General features: G+C 43.5%; 1 protein-coding gene across 1 annotated transcript in view; it reads left to right on the forward strand.

The window, feature by feature from the left end:
• SERPINF1 (serpin family F member 1) overlaps positions 1-19614 on the forward strand; it is a 75193-nt gene that overhangs the window by 33523 nt on the left and 22056 nt on the right. Inside the window, exons 2-5 of the mRNA XM_066599692.1 lie at positions 2004-2086; positions 11674-11857; positions 14974-15129; positions 16334-16537. Of these exons, the coding sequence (XP_066455789.1) occupies positions 2012-2086; positions 11674-11857; positions 14974-15129; positions 16334-16537 (619 nt within the window). The 5' untranslated portion in view covers positions 2004-2011. The remainder of the gene's footprint in view (positions 1-2003; positions 2087-11673; positions 11858-14973; positions 15130-16333; positions 16538-19614) is intronic.

Raw genomic sequence — 19614 nt, forward strand, 5'->3', positions numbered from 1 at the left:
CTGCCAGAGCTTTTAGTATTGGCTTATTACTCTCACTCTCCATGGAATAAACATGCACACAAAGCTCTGCATGAATGTTTATGGTGGGGCTGGGAAAAACCGTCATCAGATGAAATATCTGATGTATTTGGTCAACAATAGTCATCCTAAGAATACTTCAAGGTTGGTGTTCACCTGGAATGATGTAAGAGCCTTCACTTATGCAATGTTAAATCGGAAGGAATAGGACTTAGATTTTGTCAGCTGTCTTGACTGATCAAACAGGAGAGAAAACAATTGACATCCTCTATGCTCAACCACTCTTCCCCTGATATCGGCAGTTAGAAAAGAGATGGGGGCAGATTTGACTGACTTTTCGCATATGTGTATGTCTAGTTTAACTTGAAGAGAACCTTATAAAACATGGAGATAATGATTGAAAGATAGGGAGAAGCAAACTAGAAAAGAAACCAACAGAAAGAGTGTCACGATCAGCAGGAATTCTTTTGCTATATGGTTATCTCCTGTCTGCTAGATTGTTGTTTGAGCAGTTGGTATTCAACTGCCTTACAGCTTATCCATTAGAGGGGGTCAGCTGTCCACACACAGCCTTGTTTGGAAAGGAGTTTCTGATTAGCCAACCTCTTTTTAAATATTACTGGCTTCTGCACCGTGTGGCTGGTTATAGTGTAAGCTATGTGTGTTTAAATCCATATTCCTTATAGGCTTCTAGTATCTTCCTCCTAGTCTTAATTTGTTTCATATCAAGGTAATTTTGTTCCTGTGGTCTTTTTTAGGTCCAGTCCTTGCTTTGTAGCTTGTGGTTGCTTTTTCCTGTTTTATGTCTTGTCTTGCTTCTCAGTTCAACTCTGCTTAATTTAGTTTCCTTGTCTCTAGGTCTTAGGGACCGTTCACTGTTTATCAGGATTGGTATCTCAGATTTTTCGGTCCATTATCAATTACCATCATCATATGTTTGTGCCTTCATCTCATTACCATCACCTTCCTGTTCCTGTCAACCATTGTTCAGTTGCTATTCTTGCATTTTTGTTACCTGCTAGTGTTTATATATGCTTCACATTATTGCTCTCTCAACTATTCAGCTCAACCGTCAGTTCTGGGGGTATCTGAGTACTGGGAGACACTGTTAGTACCTGGGAAAGACAACTGCTGTATGTATAGTCTAGATCTGTCATCTTTTGTGCAACCAACATCATTATACAGAAGCGTATATGAAATGTGTGCAGCCATGGTTTGTTTAGATCGGATGGAACAAAATATTAATTGTATGTTCGCTGCATAATGACAAGTTATGTAATATTAGAATTGTTCAACATTTCAATCTATACCTTCCCTCAGCGAATGGAAGCATTCTTGTTTATAACTAGAGATGAGCGAGCATACTTGCTAAGGGCAATTACTTGAGTGAGCATTGTCCTTAGCGAGTACCTGCCCGCTCGGAAGAAAAGGTTCGGGTGCCGGAGCGGGTGAGCGGTGAGTTGCGGGAGTGAGCAGAGGGGAGCTGTCAGGAAAGAGGGAGAGAGAGATCTCCCCTCCATTCCCCCCTGCTCTCCCCCGCCGCTCCCCACCCCCCGCCGGCACCCAAACCTTTTCTTCCGAGCGTGCAGGTACTCGCTAAGGACAATGCTCGCTCGAGCAATTGTCCTTAGCGAGTATTCTCGCTCATCTCTAGTTATAACCAAAGACAGAAACCATCACCTGAACATGTCCAACTTAGTACATAACATATTATACAAGGACTTTTTTTTTTAACATAAGACCAGCAAACCCTCTTGATAATAAACCATTATCAATTTTGTGCATCCCTAAAGTTTTTAATGGAACTATAGGTTCATAGGGTCACGCAGGTCCAAGGGTCTATCCAAGCCATACCATCAATGAACATTAATATGACAGTAGTCCAAAACCATCACCCTCCTATTATTGTGATGAAACATCATAAGGAATATTATGCGTTTGTGACTGTTGTCCACATTTTACTACTATTTTGATGTCTTCAACAGGTCTCACTATGAAGAACTACTTAGTTTTCCTTCTCGCATCATCTATTTTCGCCTTTACCAGCTCTCAAGATGCTGCAGAGGAGGTGAGAAGCACGCATGTTTGCAACCAATAAATATTTTGTATGTCAGCTGTCGTAAACAAATACAGATAGCAATGAATGTGTAACCAAATCATTGACTCAATGCAGTGGCATGGGAGGTGGCACATTGGGGATTTTCATGCTGGATATAAAATATGCCAACTCAGTGGTTGTAAAAAGGGTGTAAAAATATGTTCATGCGAATCCATCCAAAAGGTTCCCATCTCTGCATACACACTTTATTGCACAAGTACAATGACGATGCACATGTCCTGTTAGAGAACTCAAATTGATGCCAGAGTGCATTACTACTTTGCATCAGTCTTCATCAGCTCCATCATGATCCATGCTTTTTTTATATGAAAGGCTGATGGATTAAAAAAAACTGATGCAAATTGGTCAATAGTTTTCAATCTGTTCAGAGCAGTTATAGAGCTACGAAATAAACTGCAAAAACTGTGTGTGCTCAAGGATATAAAAAAATTGTGTTAGCAATATATATCACACATAAAAAGTATGATGACTGTAGTTTGTAGCCTGCTGATGGATTTGCCTGCATTATATTATTGGAGTATAATTATAACTGTTACGGTATAGTTGTCAAGCGGATGTGGATCCACCTTGCCACACACCGGTTTGACTTTGGGCTGTTTGCGGAGACAGCACCCTTGACCCTTCCAAGTGGCATATGGTCTTTACTACGGGCCCCTAAATTATTACACACACATATAGCTTAGATGCCCCACAGCAGATAAGGTCAAAGCGTGGTACATGAAGGTTTGAAAAGGAGAATGGTAGAGAAGTAGTCTGTATTCAGGGCTGGCAGCACAGGTGAGGTAATGAAGTCTAGGCTGTAGGTCGGGGCAGGCTATAAAGTCCAGACTACAAAGCTGAGGTCAGGGAGTACAGAAGTCAGAATAGTCAGGCAAGGGTCAGAGCCAGAACAAATACAACCAGGGACTCCGTTATAAATGGCAGTAAGAGACCAATTCCTATGGGATGGAAGCCTAATATAGCAGGTGCAGGAATGGGATTGATGGGGGTAGGCTTAGTAAGTGCGTGCTGGTCTTTTGAGGGCACATGAATGTGTACAAGCCCTATAAGCAAGCAGAAGGGATGCAGAGAAAAACAGACCATGACATGCAGGAAGGTAGTGCCCGGTGACAGGTGAGGCAGGTGAGAGCGGTGACACACCATGACAATAGTTACACTCTGTCAAAAGAATCAAGCACCTAGAAGGAGGAGTTGTTTTTCTGCAAAACTGGGCAGGCAGATATGCAAATGATTAGAGGGGTGGTGTAATTAGATGAATGGTCATGCTACCTGATGCCCTAAAAGTGTCCCTTAGCGTATAAAAAAAGGCTCTCTGTGGCTACCTGTGTGTAGTGGACATCTTTTTTCACTTGTGTAGAGCTTGTTGACCACTAGACATGCCTCTTCAATCCAAGAGATTTCGCCAAGTAAATAGAGTTTGAGAGGAGCGCATTATTGAAATTCGAGAAGCTAGGTGGTCGTATCGATGAATTGCCAACACCTAGACTGTTCTGACCAGACTGTTAGGAGATATTGGGACCAGTGGATATGTGAGGGTACACACACAAAGGCTCAAAATGTCCTTCTCGGATCACCAATAGTGAGGATTGTCTAACAAGCACAAGCAGCTCCAACTATTTTGTTGTCCGCCTTCCAGAGACACACCGCATCATCTTTACGTGCCCATTACGTGTAATACTTTTGACACCCACTCACCATTACCTCAGTTTGCAGTGGTGTCATGAACAATGAAACTGGACCGCTACAGCGTGGAACCAGGTTGTCTGCAGCTATGAATCCAGACTTAGTTTGCATACTGACGACTGCCGTGTTCATGTCTGGACACCTAGGGATGAGCGCCTTAATTCTGCTTTTGCTCTGGAGCAGCACACTCCTCCACTGCTGGTGTCATAGGCTGGGGGACCATTGCATACAAAAGTTGGTTACCCCTAGTAGCGGTACGAAGGACAATGACAGCCCAGTGATTTGTTTAGGACACCCCATAGACACATGTGTTACCTCTTATGGTAGGTCGTCCAAGAGGAATTTTCCAGCAGTGTTTTTGCACACAGCAAGGGTGGCACAGGAATGCCTCTACAACAGTGTCACACTTCTGTGGCCTGCCTGGTCACCATATTTATCGCCAATAGAGCATGTATGGGACCATATGGAGTGCCAACTTCGACAGGCCATGAGGTTGCACAATCTAGAGGCCCAGTTACAGCCAATGTGGACCAATATGCCCTAGGATACCACATGGAACCTGTATGCCTCCATGCCCGTCCATATGACTTCTTGCATCCAAGCTAGAGGTGGTATAACAGGGTATTAGAGCCTCCACGCCCGCCTGTATCACATCTTACATCCAAGCTAAAGGCGGTACAACAGGGTTCTAGAGCCTCCATGTCCCCCGTATCACATCTTGTATTCAAGCTAGAGATGGTACAACAGGGTACTAGGGTCTTCATGCCCGCCTATATCACATCTTATATCCAAGCTAGAGGTGGTACAACAGAGTACTAGAGCCTCCATGCCCACCTGTATCACATCTTGTATCCAAGCTAGAGGTGGTATAACAGGGTACTAGAGCCTTCATGCCCACCTGTATCACATCTTATATCCAAGCTAGAGGCAGCAAAACAGGATACTAGAGCCTCCATGCCCACCTATATCACATTTTATATCCAAGCTAGAGGCATCACAACAGGATACTAGAGCCTCCATGCCTGCCTGTATCACATTTTATATCCAAGCTAGAGGCAGTACAACAGGGTACTAGAGTCTCCTATTAAATGTTCAGTTTTCCACAATATATTATCCTTTTGTTCTGTCCGATTACTTGTATAAATGTTACAACCACACATAGAAAGTTTAATTTGATTCCGACAACTCCTTCTAAGTGCTTGATTTATTTTTACAATGAGTATATATCTGTAGATTGTCTAGCTTTGCCAATAATGTTAGATTCATTTGTTGGGCAGTGTCCACATTTGCGTTCAGTATTCTTTTCAGGTCCCATGGTAGTTTCCATCACTTTTGAAACCATGTAAATCTTGATGGAACCCCAACTCACCCTATTATAAAGGAGAGAGCAGTGTCCTTTAGGCCGATGGAGCGAAGCATACTGAGGAGGAGTGTGTGGTCAACAGTTTCAAATGCTGCGGAAAGGTCGAGGAGGATCAGTAGGGAGTAATCGCCCCTCGATTTGGCTGTCAGTAGGTCATTGGATACCCTTGTAAGGGCAGTTTCTGTCGAGTGTTGAGGTCGGAAGCCAGACTGTAGGGGGTCTAGGAGAGAGTGCTCTGATAGATAGCTTACAAGGCATGAGTAAACCAGGCGTTCTAGTAGTTTGGAGATGAAGGGGAGATTAGAGATGGGTCGGTAGTTGGAAGCATCAGTCGCGTCCAGAGTCGGCTTCTTTAGCAGTGGGGATATGATGGTGTGTTTGAAATAAGAGGGAAAGATGCCAGAGGTCAGAGAGAGGTTGAATATAGTGGTGAGATGGGAGATGACCACTGGGGAGAGGGATCGGAGGAGGTGTGAGGGGAGGGGGTCATTAGCGCAGGTTTTGGGGGGGCGAGCAGAGAAGAGCAATTTGGAGACTCCTTCCTCTGTCGCTGGTCTGAGTACAGACAGTGAGCAGGAGCTAGATGCAGTGCTGACAAGACTAGGGTCAGGGCTAGTATGGGATTGGGAAGTTATTTCCTGACGGATGTCATCAATTTTCTTTTTGAAGTAAGCAGCCAGCTCTACAGCACTGAGATCCATCACAGGGGCTGCGGTTTAGGGCTGAGAAGGGAGTGAAAAGCATCAAAGAGCCGTTATCCTGGTTCTCCTCCTCCCTATCTGACCGCTCTTTCAGTGTCTCCTTTGCTGGCTCTACCTCCCTTCCTCTTCCCCTTGCTGTTGGGGTCCCCCAGGGCTCGGTCCTCTGTCCCCTCCTTTTGTCTATCTACACAGCCCCTATTGGACAAACCATCAGGAGAGTTGGCCTCCAATACCACCTGTATGCTGATGACACCCAGCTATACACCTCTTTCCGTGACATCTCTGCACCTTACCTCCAAAACATCACCGACTGTCTGTCCGCTGTCTATAACACTATGTCCTCTCTCTACCTAAAACTAAGCCTCTCTAAAACTGACCTACTGGTGTTTCTACCCTCCACTAACCAACCTCATCCTGACATCTCCATCTCAGTGTGTGGCGCCACCATAACTCCTGGCTCTCCGCTCTGCTAACAAAACCAGACTGAGTGCCCCTTTAATTCAAACTTCTCATTCCCGCCTCCAAGACTTCTCCAGAGCAGCACCGGTCCTCTGGAACGCACTACCAAAGGCTATCCGAGCAATCCAGGACTCGCAGAACTTCAGGCGTGCTCTAAAAACGCATCTCTTCAGGGACGCATACCGCATTCCCTCTGTACTCCGCCTGATAACATGCTTTCTGACCTACTGACTGCAATCACTGCTAGCCATCATAAACCGCTCCTGCAGCCATACCGATTCTGCTGTCACACGGCCAAATGTCTGAGCATTGTCTATGTGTATAGAATCCCTCACTCTCCACCTCGCTATACTGCTATACTGTGCACATCTCCAGACCCTTTACCTTCTGTATCACCCCATTACCTGTAGTATGTAAGCTCGTTGGAGCAGGACCCTCACCCCTATTGTTTCCATCAACTGATTACTATGTAACCGTGGTTCTGTAATTTTTGTACTTTTGTCTTTCTGTATTCCCCCTGTCTATGTTAGTGCTGCGGAATATGTTGGTGCTATACAAATAGTTTATTATTATTATTATTATAAGTCAATGGGGTCTGTCTGATCCATTGTGCAATTAACCCAGCACACCACTATGGCTTCTACCATGAACAGAAGTCCTAGCACATACATGGTGGCAAAGTGGTTAGCACAGTTGACTTGCACACTATGACAAAAGGTTTAAATGAAATCATAAAGTTGTTCCTCCCGTATTCCATAAAACATACTATTAGGATGTTTTTTTTTATTTTAATCATCATTTATGTTTGAGCCCATACTGAAATTAGCTCTGCAGGGAAAATGAATACATTCCCGGTAAAACACTGAGGCATACATTGGCAACATGAAAGAAAAACTAAATTCACTTTTCTTCCTGTGCTGATGGGTGTGAGTCCTCTGAAGCTACAAGGCTCCCTGGCACTCTCCTGCTTGTTATAGGGAGGAGATGTCAATTAAGAATTTGTTTTTGGGAAGCTTTATCTCATAAAAGTGCACATTTCACATCCCTCTGCATTCAATGATTGACAATGGGAACAAATCTCACCACATAATGACATGATCTGGCCCATGTTTCGAGATAGGCAGTCCTGTGCTTCATTTACATCAATGTAAGTACTTGAAACAGCTCCAGTTTTTGAGTGATTGTTTTTATGTTTTGTCATTGGCAGACACTCAAATAATGAGAATGGACAAAAATTCCAGAGTAAAATCCTAAGGTTGCTGCAGCAGTGTGAGCAGTAGACATATTGTACATTAGTTCCCGGCATTAATCATTCTTGATAGGCATCAACTGAATCAGTTTCTCCTGTATAATTTTCAATTATATTATCCTTGGTTGAGTTAAGCTGCTGACATGCGAAGCTTTACAACTCATGATTTACTGTTATTATGATGTGTGAATTACAAATGGGTCCACTCCGAACAGTTCCTGTCCAACCTGCCCTGTTAGGAATATGGACATTATATAGAGGGAGTTCTCTACTCAGAAACCCCATTATTAGCCAGTATGAGTAGGATTACCACTTTGGATGATTCGGCATGACCATGTATCAAATTTATTTTAATAGCTGCAGGGAAAATGTACAAGGGCCGACATCTACCCCGGTAACAGCTGATTGCTAAGGGTTCTCACATCCTCTCACAAGAAGGTTTGCCCTAATTTTTTTAAGTCAATGCGAGACACGATTGGTTCTTGCTAGATTTTACTACAGATAGTAGTAACAGAAAATAAATGTCTCTCGATAGAATTTGCAACACATTGTATCCACTCATTAAGAAAAAAAATGAGGTAGATTGTTACGTCTGGCTCTACTACCATGTTTCCCCAAATATAAGACACTGTCTTATATAAATTTTTGGGGGGTGTCTCAATACTCACCTGGCAGGTACTGTTCGGATCCCTCTCGCTAGTCTCTGTCACTCCGGCAGTCCTCAGCACTGAGTGAGCATTCTCTTCCTGGTAACGGGGCTTGAATACCCCGCCTCCAGCATGAGATTGGAACACCGTCTCAGCCAACCAGAGCTGGCGCTTGATGAACCAATCTCAGCCATTCATTGAATTACATCATTTAATGGTTGTGATTGGTACATCGAGTCCCGGCTCCGATTGGTCCAGGAACACCGCGTCAGCCAATCACAGCAATCTCCGAAGAACGCCTGCTAGGTGAGTATAGTTTTTTTTTTCATGTAGTGTAGCTAGGGCTTATGTTTGGGGTAGGGCTTATATTTCAAGCCCCACTCCTCCCCCTGCTTTCCCCCTGAAAATAAGGGCAGGTCCTATTTTCAGGGAAACACGGTAGTTTGCATAACTGGGGGCAGCAAGTCTTGAATGCAAACACTGGGTAAAACTGGTTACTTATGATTTGTTATTTTTCACAAGCCTGAAAAGACCCATGACTAAATACAGTGTGGTACAGAGGATTACATAGCCAGAACCTACCGAATTGGTCCCTCAAGCGGAGTCCCGGCTCCGAAAAGGGTGAACCCACTATGGAAAACGACGGGAAACCACTCTGAGACAGACAGACAACAACTACACTAAACCTAGAACACCCCAAGTACTAAAACAGATAAATATCTTTAATACAAATCACTATGATGACATCATCACAGATCCAAGAGAAAACCCGGAAGTCACGGTGCACCGCCGCTGTGACATACATGCATTGTCCTATGTATGTGGGCTGAAATATGTTCCTGCCACCAAATATTTCAATTAGCAGAAATCCCTGGGTGACTAGCTCATATTGAGCAGTCTAATACAAATAACAAGCCTTATGTTTCAAAAATTAAATCCCAAATTCTTTAGAATCTAATGACTTTTGGTAGCAGTGAATTCCATTGTTTCACTGGTGCAATAATGAAAAATTCTTTTACTAAGTGAAATCTCTTACTTAGACATAATGAATGCTCCTTTAGTAAGAGGCCTGAGTACCAAAAGGTTATTAGAAGGAACGAATGTGTCTCTTTTTCCAAGTTTATTAATGCTGATGCTGGCGCACAGACGGGTCTTTCTAAGTGTCGGCGAGTCACAAAAGCTTCCAATTAAAAAAAAAAATCATTAAAAGTTAAAATGGCCAGACACAGATAGCAAACATGAACTGCAGCTATACTATAGTAGTAGGGTGCCATGAAACCCTAGAGACCCTTGAACCCTGGGTCAGAGCTTCTCCAGAGGACGGTGGCAGGAAAGCTGGTTCCCTTTTCAGTAGTAATTGATTCAGTTCATTTTGTGCAAAGATGCCTTTGCAAATCATCATCAAAGCCAGAATGTAGTGCTGGGAAAGACTTACAGAATACTAAACCCAGTCATTTTCAGGAACTCCTTCATAGTAACGAGGTTAGGAATCACTGTGACATATTGGGTGGAGTAGCTTTTTTTAGGAACTCCAACAGAGTGATTATAGTTACTGACTATAATGACTGTATGCTGAGTAACTATACATTAAACCCAGGGTATATACACTTGCCAGCAAGTAAGCTACTCAAAAACACTATGTAAAATATTTCTTAAAACTAAATCATCTACAAATATCTAGGTATAACAGATTGAGCTGATGATACCAGCTGTCAAACTTAGGTTTTTGTAGATAAATCCCGGGTGAATGGATAATTATACTAGTAGGAGAGTAAGGAATTGTAATGATGGAGCATTCTCTGCTATTGGCCTCCCAGAACTGTTGAATGAATGGGCTTTACTGCTATTGTGGGGTTTGACTTGACATTTTGTTTACTGTGGGGAAGAAATCTCTCATTGCTGGTAGAGTATAGACCAGAGATATTTTAGTATTGAACTGAATACATTTTAAGGGGTTGTCCAGATGTAAACCATTGATGGCATATCCTCAGGATAAGTCATCGATAGTAGATTGGCAGGGGTGGGTCATTCCAGGACAAATTACCAAATGGATGATACCTGACTATTCAAATTTTACAAAACTTTGACCAGACTCGCTCCACTCCAATCCATACTAAATGCGGCAGCTAGGCTCATTTTTCTATCCAGCCGTTCCTCAGATGCCTCTGCACTATGCCAGTCGCTGCATTGGCTGCCAATCCACTGCAGAACTAAATTTAAACTCCTCAACATCACCCACAAACCTCTGCATGGCGCTGCGCCACCATACATCACCTCCCTCCTGTCCGTACACCACACACCCCTCTAATATGAACCTCACATGCTTGCCTACAGGACTTCACCAGAGCAGCACCCATCCTCTGGAATGCTCTACCCCAAGGCATCGGACAATTCCCGATGCACGAAATTTCAGATGCGCCTTAAAAACTCCCCTCTTCAGGGAGCCATACCAAATCCCCTGACCTAGTCCCCTTGCCCCTCCCTATGCCTTCCCACACCTTTCACCCTGCCTATCACATACGACCTCTACCCCTGCACCTTCTTACCGCCCCACCGTGTTTGCTTTCTAATAACTGATTTCCATATAAAATCCCCGCCTGTGTTCGGCCTGTGTTCCCCCAAGCCACCCCCCCCCCCTTGTACCTCCTGTATCACCTCCACCCCATTTGTTTCAAACTAATTGTATATCATATTTAATTGTATTGTTTGTGTTTCTCCCATGCTTGAAAGCTCTGCGGAATAAGTTGGCGCTATACAAACAAAGATTATTATCTATTACATTTGCTCATTATTAGAATGTATACAGAAATCCTAATTTTCCAACTATTGGGTCAAGAAATACAGGGGGGGTCAATTTTTCAAAGGTAACTGAGAACCATTATTTTTGATCATTCATATCACAGAAACTATTGGGCACAGGAAGATGTGCAAGGTCAGGTGTCATTTGCTGTGTAATAATACGCAGATTTATAACATAAATTTCCTAACATTGTAATTACAATTCATGCTAAACAGAATGAGCCACTCTAGAGAGAAAGCTGAAAGAATTGTTACATATGCTCCATTAACAATTAATTAAGAAATGATTGTTTAGCTGAATATATAGTATGTCCAGACAGCTCTGCTCCCACTGCAGTGGCCATTGAAATGAATGGGAACTTGGCTTGCAATACTAGGTCAAGCCACTGCAGTGCGATCAGAGCTGTTTGCTTCCTGCAGAAATCAGCTCAGTGCATAAGTGCACTAACCCAGCAAACAGCTGATCAGTGAAGGTCCCAGGTGACGGACACTTCCCAATACTACTATCCTGAGGATAGGCCATCGATATTTTACAACTGGCCAAGCCATTTGATATGCATTCATGTTCATCTGCATTACCATGTTTGCATGATCTCATTTACATATAGCAATTGTACTAATGACCTATTTCTCAGGTCTCCGCTGCTGCAGCAGTTGAAGAAGAGGATCCATTCTACAAGCCTCCAGTCAATAAGCTTGCTGCTTCTGCATCCAACTTTGCCTATGATCTTTTCCGTGCTCAAGCCATCAAATATCCAAACATCAACATCTTTATGTCACCACTCACCATTGCTACAGCCCTCTCCAGCATTTCCTTGGGTAAGGTCTTAGAAAAATCATACTTTTCTATAGGGGAATTTCACCTTGAATTCAGAAAAAGTCTATTGAGAAGGTCTGTTGTTTTTTGGAAAGCTGGGGGACAGCCAATTCTACTGTCTTGCAATAAACATTCCCGCAGCGTTTGACCAGTGTTTGTAAATACCGGGTCTGCCAGCAGTGACCATGTATGTCTGCAAGTGTACTGTGCATGCCCGCATACATACGCAGTGTGACTCTTTTTTTTTTTAATTCCCCGCTCTGTTTCATAGCGGGCTTGCATACGAAATCGCCGCCCATATGCAATGTACACAATACACAAAAACATATGGCTCACGCTGTGTGGTATGCCGAGGAATAGAGCATGCTGTGATCTATTTCTTGTGCGTCTACACATTCATGTGCATGGACCAGTGAAAGTCCATTGACTATTATTGCTCCATTCACTGCGTATCACACATTTGTACATTGCACGCGTAATACGCGGTGAAAAATCGCCCGTGAACATGAGCCCTTATAGATACTGTAAAGTGCTATATGTACCAGCATTAAGGTCCCAACATAACAATAAATACCCATGAACCGTGCAGTAAAGTGCTGTACATAGATCAACTATAGATTTGCAGTAGAACAATAAATAAACAATACATTGTGACAGTTCGTATATAGTTAAATCCAAGAGAGGCAAAGTATAGCTAGTTAGTAAAAACACCCAATCTTGAACTGGAAATATGTTGGAGGCCGCTCTCACATCTGCATTGGAATCTCCAGTCGGAGGGTCCGTTGCATATTTGGGTCAAAATACCGGAATAAAAAGTGCTACATATGGTTTTTCTTCTGTCCAAAAATCAGGCAGCTGAGCGAAACCGAACGGACCCCATTATAGTCAATGGGGTCTTCCAGCGCTGTTCGGTTCCATCCTAAGATGGAGCCAAACTTTCATGGACATTCCCCTTTCCTGCTTCCTGAATCGAGCAGGAAAGCAGAACAACTCTTGCCCCTACATCAAAAATAGGTATGAGAAATGAAGTGCAGAAGGAAAATATGACAATAAAGAGGAAAACAACAAAAAAACTTGCAATGTAAAAGAATGTCACTGAAAAAAATGATAGAGTAACAAGAGGGGAGGGACGGTTATTCCCATGTATATCACCTCTGCTGTGGCTTCTTCTGGCTTTTTTAGTATGTGGCAAATGATACACGTGTTCACATTCAAGTGCTGCCCGTCTACTTTCTCTAATACAATACTGCTGTCATTAAATGGGTTTTCCAATACATTACACACGGTTTATAAAAGCCTAAAATTAAAAAGTTAAACTTACCTTATCAATCCTCCTCCTCTGCTACGTTGCTGATAATGTGGGCCCTCTGCTGCCTTCTGTTCAGGAAGCTAAGTCATGATGTGACCAAGGTGGCAACTTGTGACTGCAGTGGGCGAGGAGCGTGCCCACGGCCGAGGAGATGGCGGGAGTAGAGATGTCACTTGTCACGGTGGCTCTACCATCTCCTCCCTTGTAAGGGATGTACGAGACCCATCCAGGCCACTGCTTAGAGGGAGACTTCAGAAGAACAATGAACCGAGCTGCGCTTCACAACTTACAGTTCAATGTCACGTGACGCCATCGTTCCTTCCTCTGCGGTGAAGCTGGATGATGAAACGATAGACCATGAACACAAAGAATAGTTAAAAACAGAGCCAGGAACGGTCGGCAATGTTGCTTTATTTGAAACTCCAACACTGAACAGTTCAGCAGTACATAGGCCAGAGGAAAGCACCGATGCAGGCAAAGTTGGTGGTGAGACAGGGAGGCAAAAGTCAGGATGAATCTTGGAGGCCACAGTCCTAGTTATCTTTGCAGCTCTGCTCCTGGAAAACATACTCCTTACTCCGCTGGACTCTCAACCATCAACACTCACACTTCCAGCCGACTCTCAGTGCTGCTTGGCGATCTCCTCTGCTCTGCTTAGTGGGAAGAACTACTGGGGGTAGTAGTGCCAGGGCAACTCGCGATAAATCGCTCGGCCTCTTCCATTATCCACGCACAGACCAATCAGTGTCTGTAGGGATCCAAAAGCATCTGCTCCTCTCTCCGTCTCTTTTGGCTTAGGCCTCATGCCCACAGCTGAGTCAGATTCCGCCTGTGAAATATCGCAGCCGAATCAGACCCGGCCCCCCCCAGAGACCCTATACTCACCTCTCTGAATTCGCCGCAAGTGTGCCGCCCAGCGAGCAGGCGCAGTGCAGCACATGATGCGCCGGCGCTGGGCTGTGACACGGATTCTCGCGGTACTTCCGTAGTACTCACTGCAGAAATATCTCGGGACGGACGGCTTCCCCTGACTGCAATGGAAGCCGTCTGCGCGATTTTCAGCACAGAATAGAACATGCTGCGATTCTCCCCGTGAGCGGAAAATCGCAGTTGATTTCCACTCATGGACATGGGAGAATCATTTACCACAGCATGTCTATTGACGGACATTGCTGCGAAATTCGCGGCGGGTGTCTGACCGCAAATTCCGCAGCAATAATCCGTCTATGGGCACTCGGCCTTACTCTCTTGACAACACTCCATCAACAACAACCCTCTCCTGCTAACTGCAAACACATATATGAAGAATGATCACATGACTTCCAATCTCACCACATAGAATGATACATTTTGCAGACACAGACAACACATTTGCAGACATTAACCCTTTCATTCCTGCAAACATTAGTACATTTAGCTGATTCATTCCACATTAAAGATGCTGTACCAGACAAGACAATCTACATATAGCATTCATTCTGTAGGGGCCCAGTAATTTTGGGTCACTACATGACATCTCTATTGATGTAGTGTTAAAGCTTTCTCTATAGACAAAGAACACCAGGAAATCCCGGAGACTGGCAGCGGGATAATGTAAAAGAATTGATCATGTAAACACGTAAAAGTTTTATATTTAAAAAAAAACTGATGATACCAGGTGTGTCCAGACCCATGAATTCTAAGACAATAGTTCTAGAAATTAAAAACCTAAACTAAAATATAAGGTAATATAAGGCAATATATGTAATTACCTCATTTTAGGTAAACAAATATCTAATTATGTAAACAGAGTTTTTTCCTTCTTTTCAGGTGCCGGACAACGGACTGAATCCTTATTACATCGCTCCCTGTACTATGACCTGCTTAATGACGCAGACATTCACGCCACTTATAAGGAGCTGCTTGCAAGCCTTTCTTCAAACTCGAAAGGGCTGAAAAGTACAACTCGAGTCATGTTTGAGAGAAGTAAGCTATCACTTACACAGCCTAATAATGAACAGCAGCAGTCCTATGTAAATGTTCAGCCGCTAGTTACATGGTGCTAACAGCAGCACTAATAGTAAACTGTATCTAGAATACGATCACTTACAAGGCAATAAAATGTGACATTGCTCTATTAGGCCAGGTCACACAAGAGCTCAGTTGCAGCGGAATATCCGCAGCGGGCATTCTGTTGCAGTTCAGCAGCGGAAAGCCTGCATCAAAACTGGCAGCATTTGGTGCAGATTTAGAAGCGGCTTATATTGCCTATTCTTGTGCGGAATTCCACCATGGTTGAGGTCCACCGCATGTCAATTTCTTTATAGGTTTTGTGCGGATTATTTCCGCAGCCTGCGGACGAGATTTTCAAAATCTCATCCAGTTTCTTGCTACTGTAAAGGCCGCGGTCTTTCCATGCGGAGGGTACACGTGGAAATTCCACAGCAAAATCCGCACCGTGTAGACCCTACCAGTAGTGGAACCAAAGCCAATCAAGCCATTGAAATGTGAAAGGCTAAAAAAGCTTATTTACATAGTACAAATAACACATCCATCATCAGGTTCAGCTATAGTTGAAGTGTTTGCCGCTCGACTTTTGTTGATGGGCTGTGTCTGCTACTGCAGAAGTCAATGTGGCTGAACTATTGTACCAAACACAGCCTATGCCCTTTTAAGATATGCAAACTCTTTACACACTGGTTTGTCTGTTCTAAGAAATAAAAAAAAACGTATAAAAAGTATAGGTCATCAATATCAGATCGGTGGGGGTCTTTCCCGATCAGCTGTTTGAAGAGGCTGCTGCACTCTGATGAGTGCAGCAGCCTCTTCTTAGGCTTGTGATGTCACTTTCATTTGTCACATGACCTGAGAGCAGCTCAGTCCCGTTCAAGTGAATGGATTTGAGCTGCTATACCAGGCAGAGCCGCTATATAATGTAAGAGTCTGTGCTTTGTATGGGCTGAAGTGGCCGCGGTGCTCATTGGAGCGCTGCTGTCACTTCAATCAGCTGATAGGCAGGAATCTCGAGCGGTGAACCCTTATTGATGAACTATTCATGACTTATCCTGAGGGTAGCCCATAAATAGTTTACAAAAACTTTTGTTTCTATTTTCTGGAGATGACAGACAATTTACATCGAAGGATTAAATGGCCATGTACAGGTGTATATTAACTGTATTCTGATTTTCAGGGCTGAAGATGCGTATGGATTTTGTGACTCAGTTGGAGAAGTTCTATGGGAATAAGCCCAGAGTTCTGTCAGGAAATTCTCGTCTTGATGTGTCAGAAGCCAATGATTTTGTGCAGAAGAGAACCGATAACAAAGTATTGAAGTTCTTTCAGGATGTGCCTTCAGGCGTTAGTATACTCCTGCTTGGGGCTGCATATTTTAAAGGTAAGAGTAAAGAAAAGCAGTGACCAAGTACAGAATTGTAGAAGCAAAACAGCATTGTCAATGTTTCCATCAGATGCAGTTAGTATAATATGAAGGATCATTTCCATCACAAAAGCATGGGACGGTGCCTTTATGTGATTTTTATCTGATTTGTAAAAAGGTCATCCGATCAAACTTGAGAATATATAAAGTACCCTTATACAATACATGTTAGTTTTGTCAGGAACCTAAACAAGGAGAGGTCTACAAGGTTAAAAATACCCTTAAAGACAACTTCCATGTGATTACCACCAGTACCTGCTATTATGGGTAGCTGAATACATGTTTATTTGAAGATCTCCCATTGAACTCCATATGCAGTGAGCTCCCTCTAGTGGCAGCTATGAGCAGCCAGAATGTTATTTTTTAATGGTCTGCTTGAACAAAGGAAAAAGGATCTGTACCTTTACATTTTTTTTTAATGAGTAAGTACTTCTAGCAGGAGGATAATCAGACCAGATGGAAGTAATAAGATACATGCTTTGTCAAAAAAAAGCAAGCACCTAGAAGGAGTTGTTTTGCTACAAAACTTAGCATGCAGTTACATCTAAGACAAATATACAAATGATTAGAGTTGTGGCAGGATTAGATGAACGGTCTTGTCACCTGAGGCCTTAAAAGTTTCTTCACCTTTGGCCCATAAAAAGGCTCTGAGAGGCTACTTGTGTGTAGAGGGTGTTGACCACCAGACGCCTCTATGACGCAATTAATCAGATTTCACCCAGATAACCGAATTTGAGAGGGGCGCAATATTGGAATGCGAGAAGTGGGATGATCCCAATCGACAAATTGCCACCACCTGGGACGTTCTGACCGGACTGTTATGAAGTGTTGGGACCAATGGGTGCGTGAGGGCATGCACACAAGGTGACCGGGCTCAGGATATCCTCAACAGACCACCAATAATGAGTATCGTCTGACAAGCACGAGCACCTCCTACTGTTTAGTTGTCTGCCATCGAGAGACATTTGGCATCAGCGTTACAAGCCCCATTTCTAGGTGCTTGGCTGAGGACATTTGGTCTCATGGCATCCATTATGTGTACTACCTTTGACACCCACTCACCATTGCCTCCATGGGAAGTGGTGTTATGAATGACATACCTGGACTGCTATGGAGTGGAACTGGGTTGTTTTCAGCAATAGATCCAAGTTTAGTTTGGGCACCAATGAAGGCCACATTCGTGTCTGGAAACCTAGGGGTGAGCTCCTCAATCCTGTCTGCCTTTGCTGTGGAGCGGCAGTGGTACGAGGGACAATGACAGCTCAGCAATTATGTTCAGGACATCCTGCAGCCACATGTGTTCCTCTCATGGCGGCTTCCAAGAGGCATTTTCCAGCAGGATAATGCTCGGCCGCACACAGCAAGGGGGTCACTGGAATGCCTCCACAACATTGTCACAGTTCCGTGTCTGCCCGGTCACCAGATTTATCACCAATAAAACATGTATGGAACCATATGGGACGCAAATTTCGACAGCCTACAAATTTGCACGATCTAGAGGCTTATTTACAGCAAACGTAGACAGGAATGCCACAGGATACCATACGGAACCTGTATGCCTCCATGCCCGCCCGTTTCACATCTTGCATTCAAGCGAGAGGTGGTACAACAGGGTACTAGAGCCTCCATGCCCGCTGTTATCACATCTTGTATCCAAGCTAGAGGTGGTACAACAGGGTACTAGAGCCTCCATGCCCGCTGTTATCACATCTTGTATCCAAGCTAGAGGTGGTACAACAGGGTACTAGAGCCTCCATGCCCGCTGTTATCACATCTTGTATCCAAGCTAGAGGCGATACAACAGGGTACTAGAGAACCCTTTCAAGTGTTCGGTTTTTCACAATAAATTCTCCTTTTGCTCTGATATTGTAATTACTTACTTATATCAACATTACAATTACACATGTTTCATTCGATTCTGACAACTCCTTCTAGGGGCTTGATTTCTTTTGACAATGAGTATATATGGTTGCTATAACTTGCTGGTGTATATTAGAAGACTGCCAAAAAGATGCGCTCGGACTCAAATAAGTCAAGAGGATCAGGGTTTACTCACTCAGAAGAGGGGAGAAATATCAGCTGGTGCTGAATATGTGCTCCCCCCTGAACATCCAAGAGAGCCTTGTACAGAGACAATAAGTCAAATCCACGTCCTCTTCAGAAGAAGGTAGATCAAAATTTATTTCACAGTAGTGGCAAATAAAAGAGCGGACCTCTGGGTGAGAACTTCAATGAACAATGCAACGAGTTTCAGCTTTATTGTCCTAAGTTGTAAATTTCAGGATGGATGACGGCGGAGGCACAGGTCCCGTGATGCGTGACGACTCCCACACCACTCCCCTATCGTCTCTTAGCCTTGGAAAATGTGATTGTTCTCAGTAAGAGAAACGACGTAATCTTGTAGATATGATACCTTTTAATGGCTAACAAAAATACATGATGTAATAATAGCGAGCTGTCGTACCAACGCAGGGGTACTTCTTCAGGCTTATGGATTGGATCTGAAGAGGCATGGATATTTATACACACTTATAACATACATACTTATGACACGGCACAGATATGGATGTGATTGGTTCGCACTTAAAAGGAATTCTGCAACAGCAAACAAACTTTTTTTGTCTAGGCACTGATAGCGGAGTGAAAGTTTTATGGTCCCTAAATTACTGTTGGAGGGGGGGAGGTCATCAGGCTTGACTTTCTACAAGAGATACACAAACATTTTTAGCTAAGCACTGATAAGGGAGTGAAAGTTTATGGTCCCTGAATTACTGTTGATGGGGGTCTTATCTGTGCAATCAAGTTTCACACTTCCCATTCACGCATAAATCCTGGGGAATAATTTAACCCAGTATTCAGCGTGTCAAAGGTTGTTATCAATTTATATTCCCAAATTCTTCTGTGGTTTTGTGACTTGAAACCACCCTTCAATATCAAAACTTGACCTAACCATGGACATGACATAGGAGATATGAGAGTTTTGATATTGAAGGGTGGTTTCAAGTCACAAAACCACAGAAGAATTTGGGAATATA

The sequence above is a fragment of the Eleutherodactylus coqui genome, chromosome 4 (assembly GCF_035609145.1).
Source record: "Eleutherodactylus coqui strain aEleCoq1 chromosome 4, aEleCoq1.hap1, whole genome shotgun sequence".
Taxonomy (NCBI): Eukaryota; Metazoa; Chordata; class Amphibia; order Anura; family Eleutherodactylidae; genus Eleutherodactylus; species Eleutherodactylus coqui.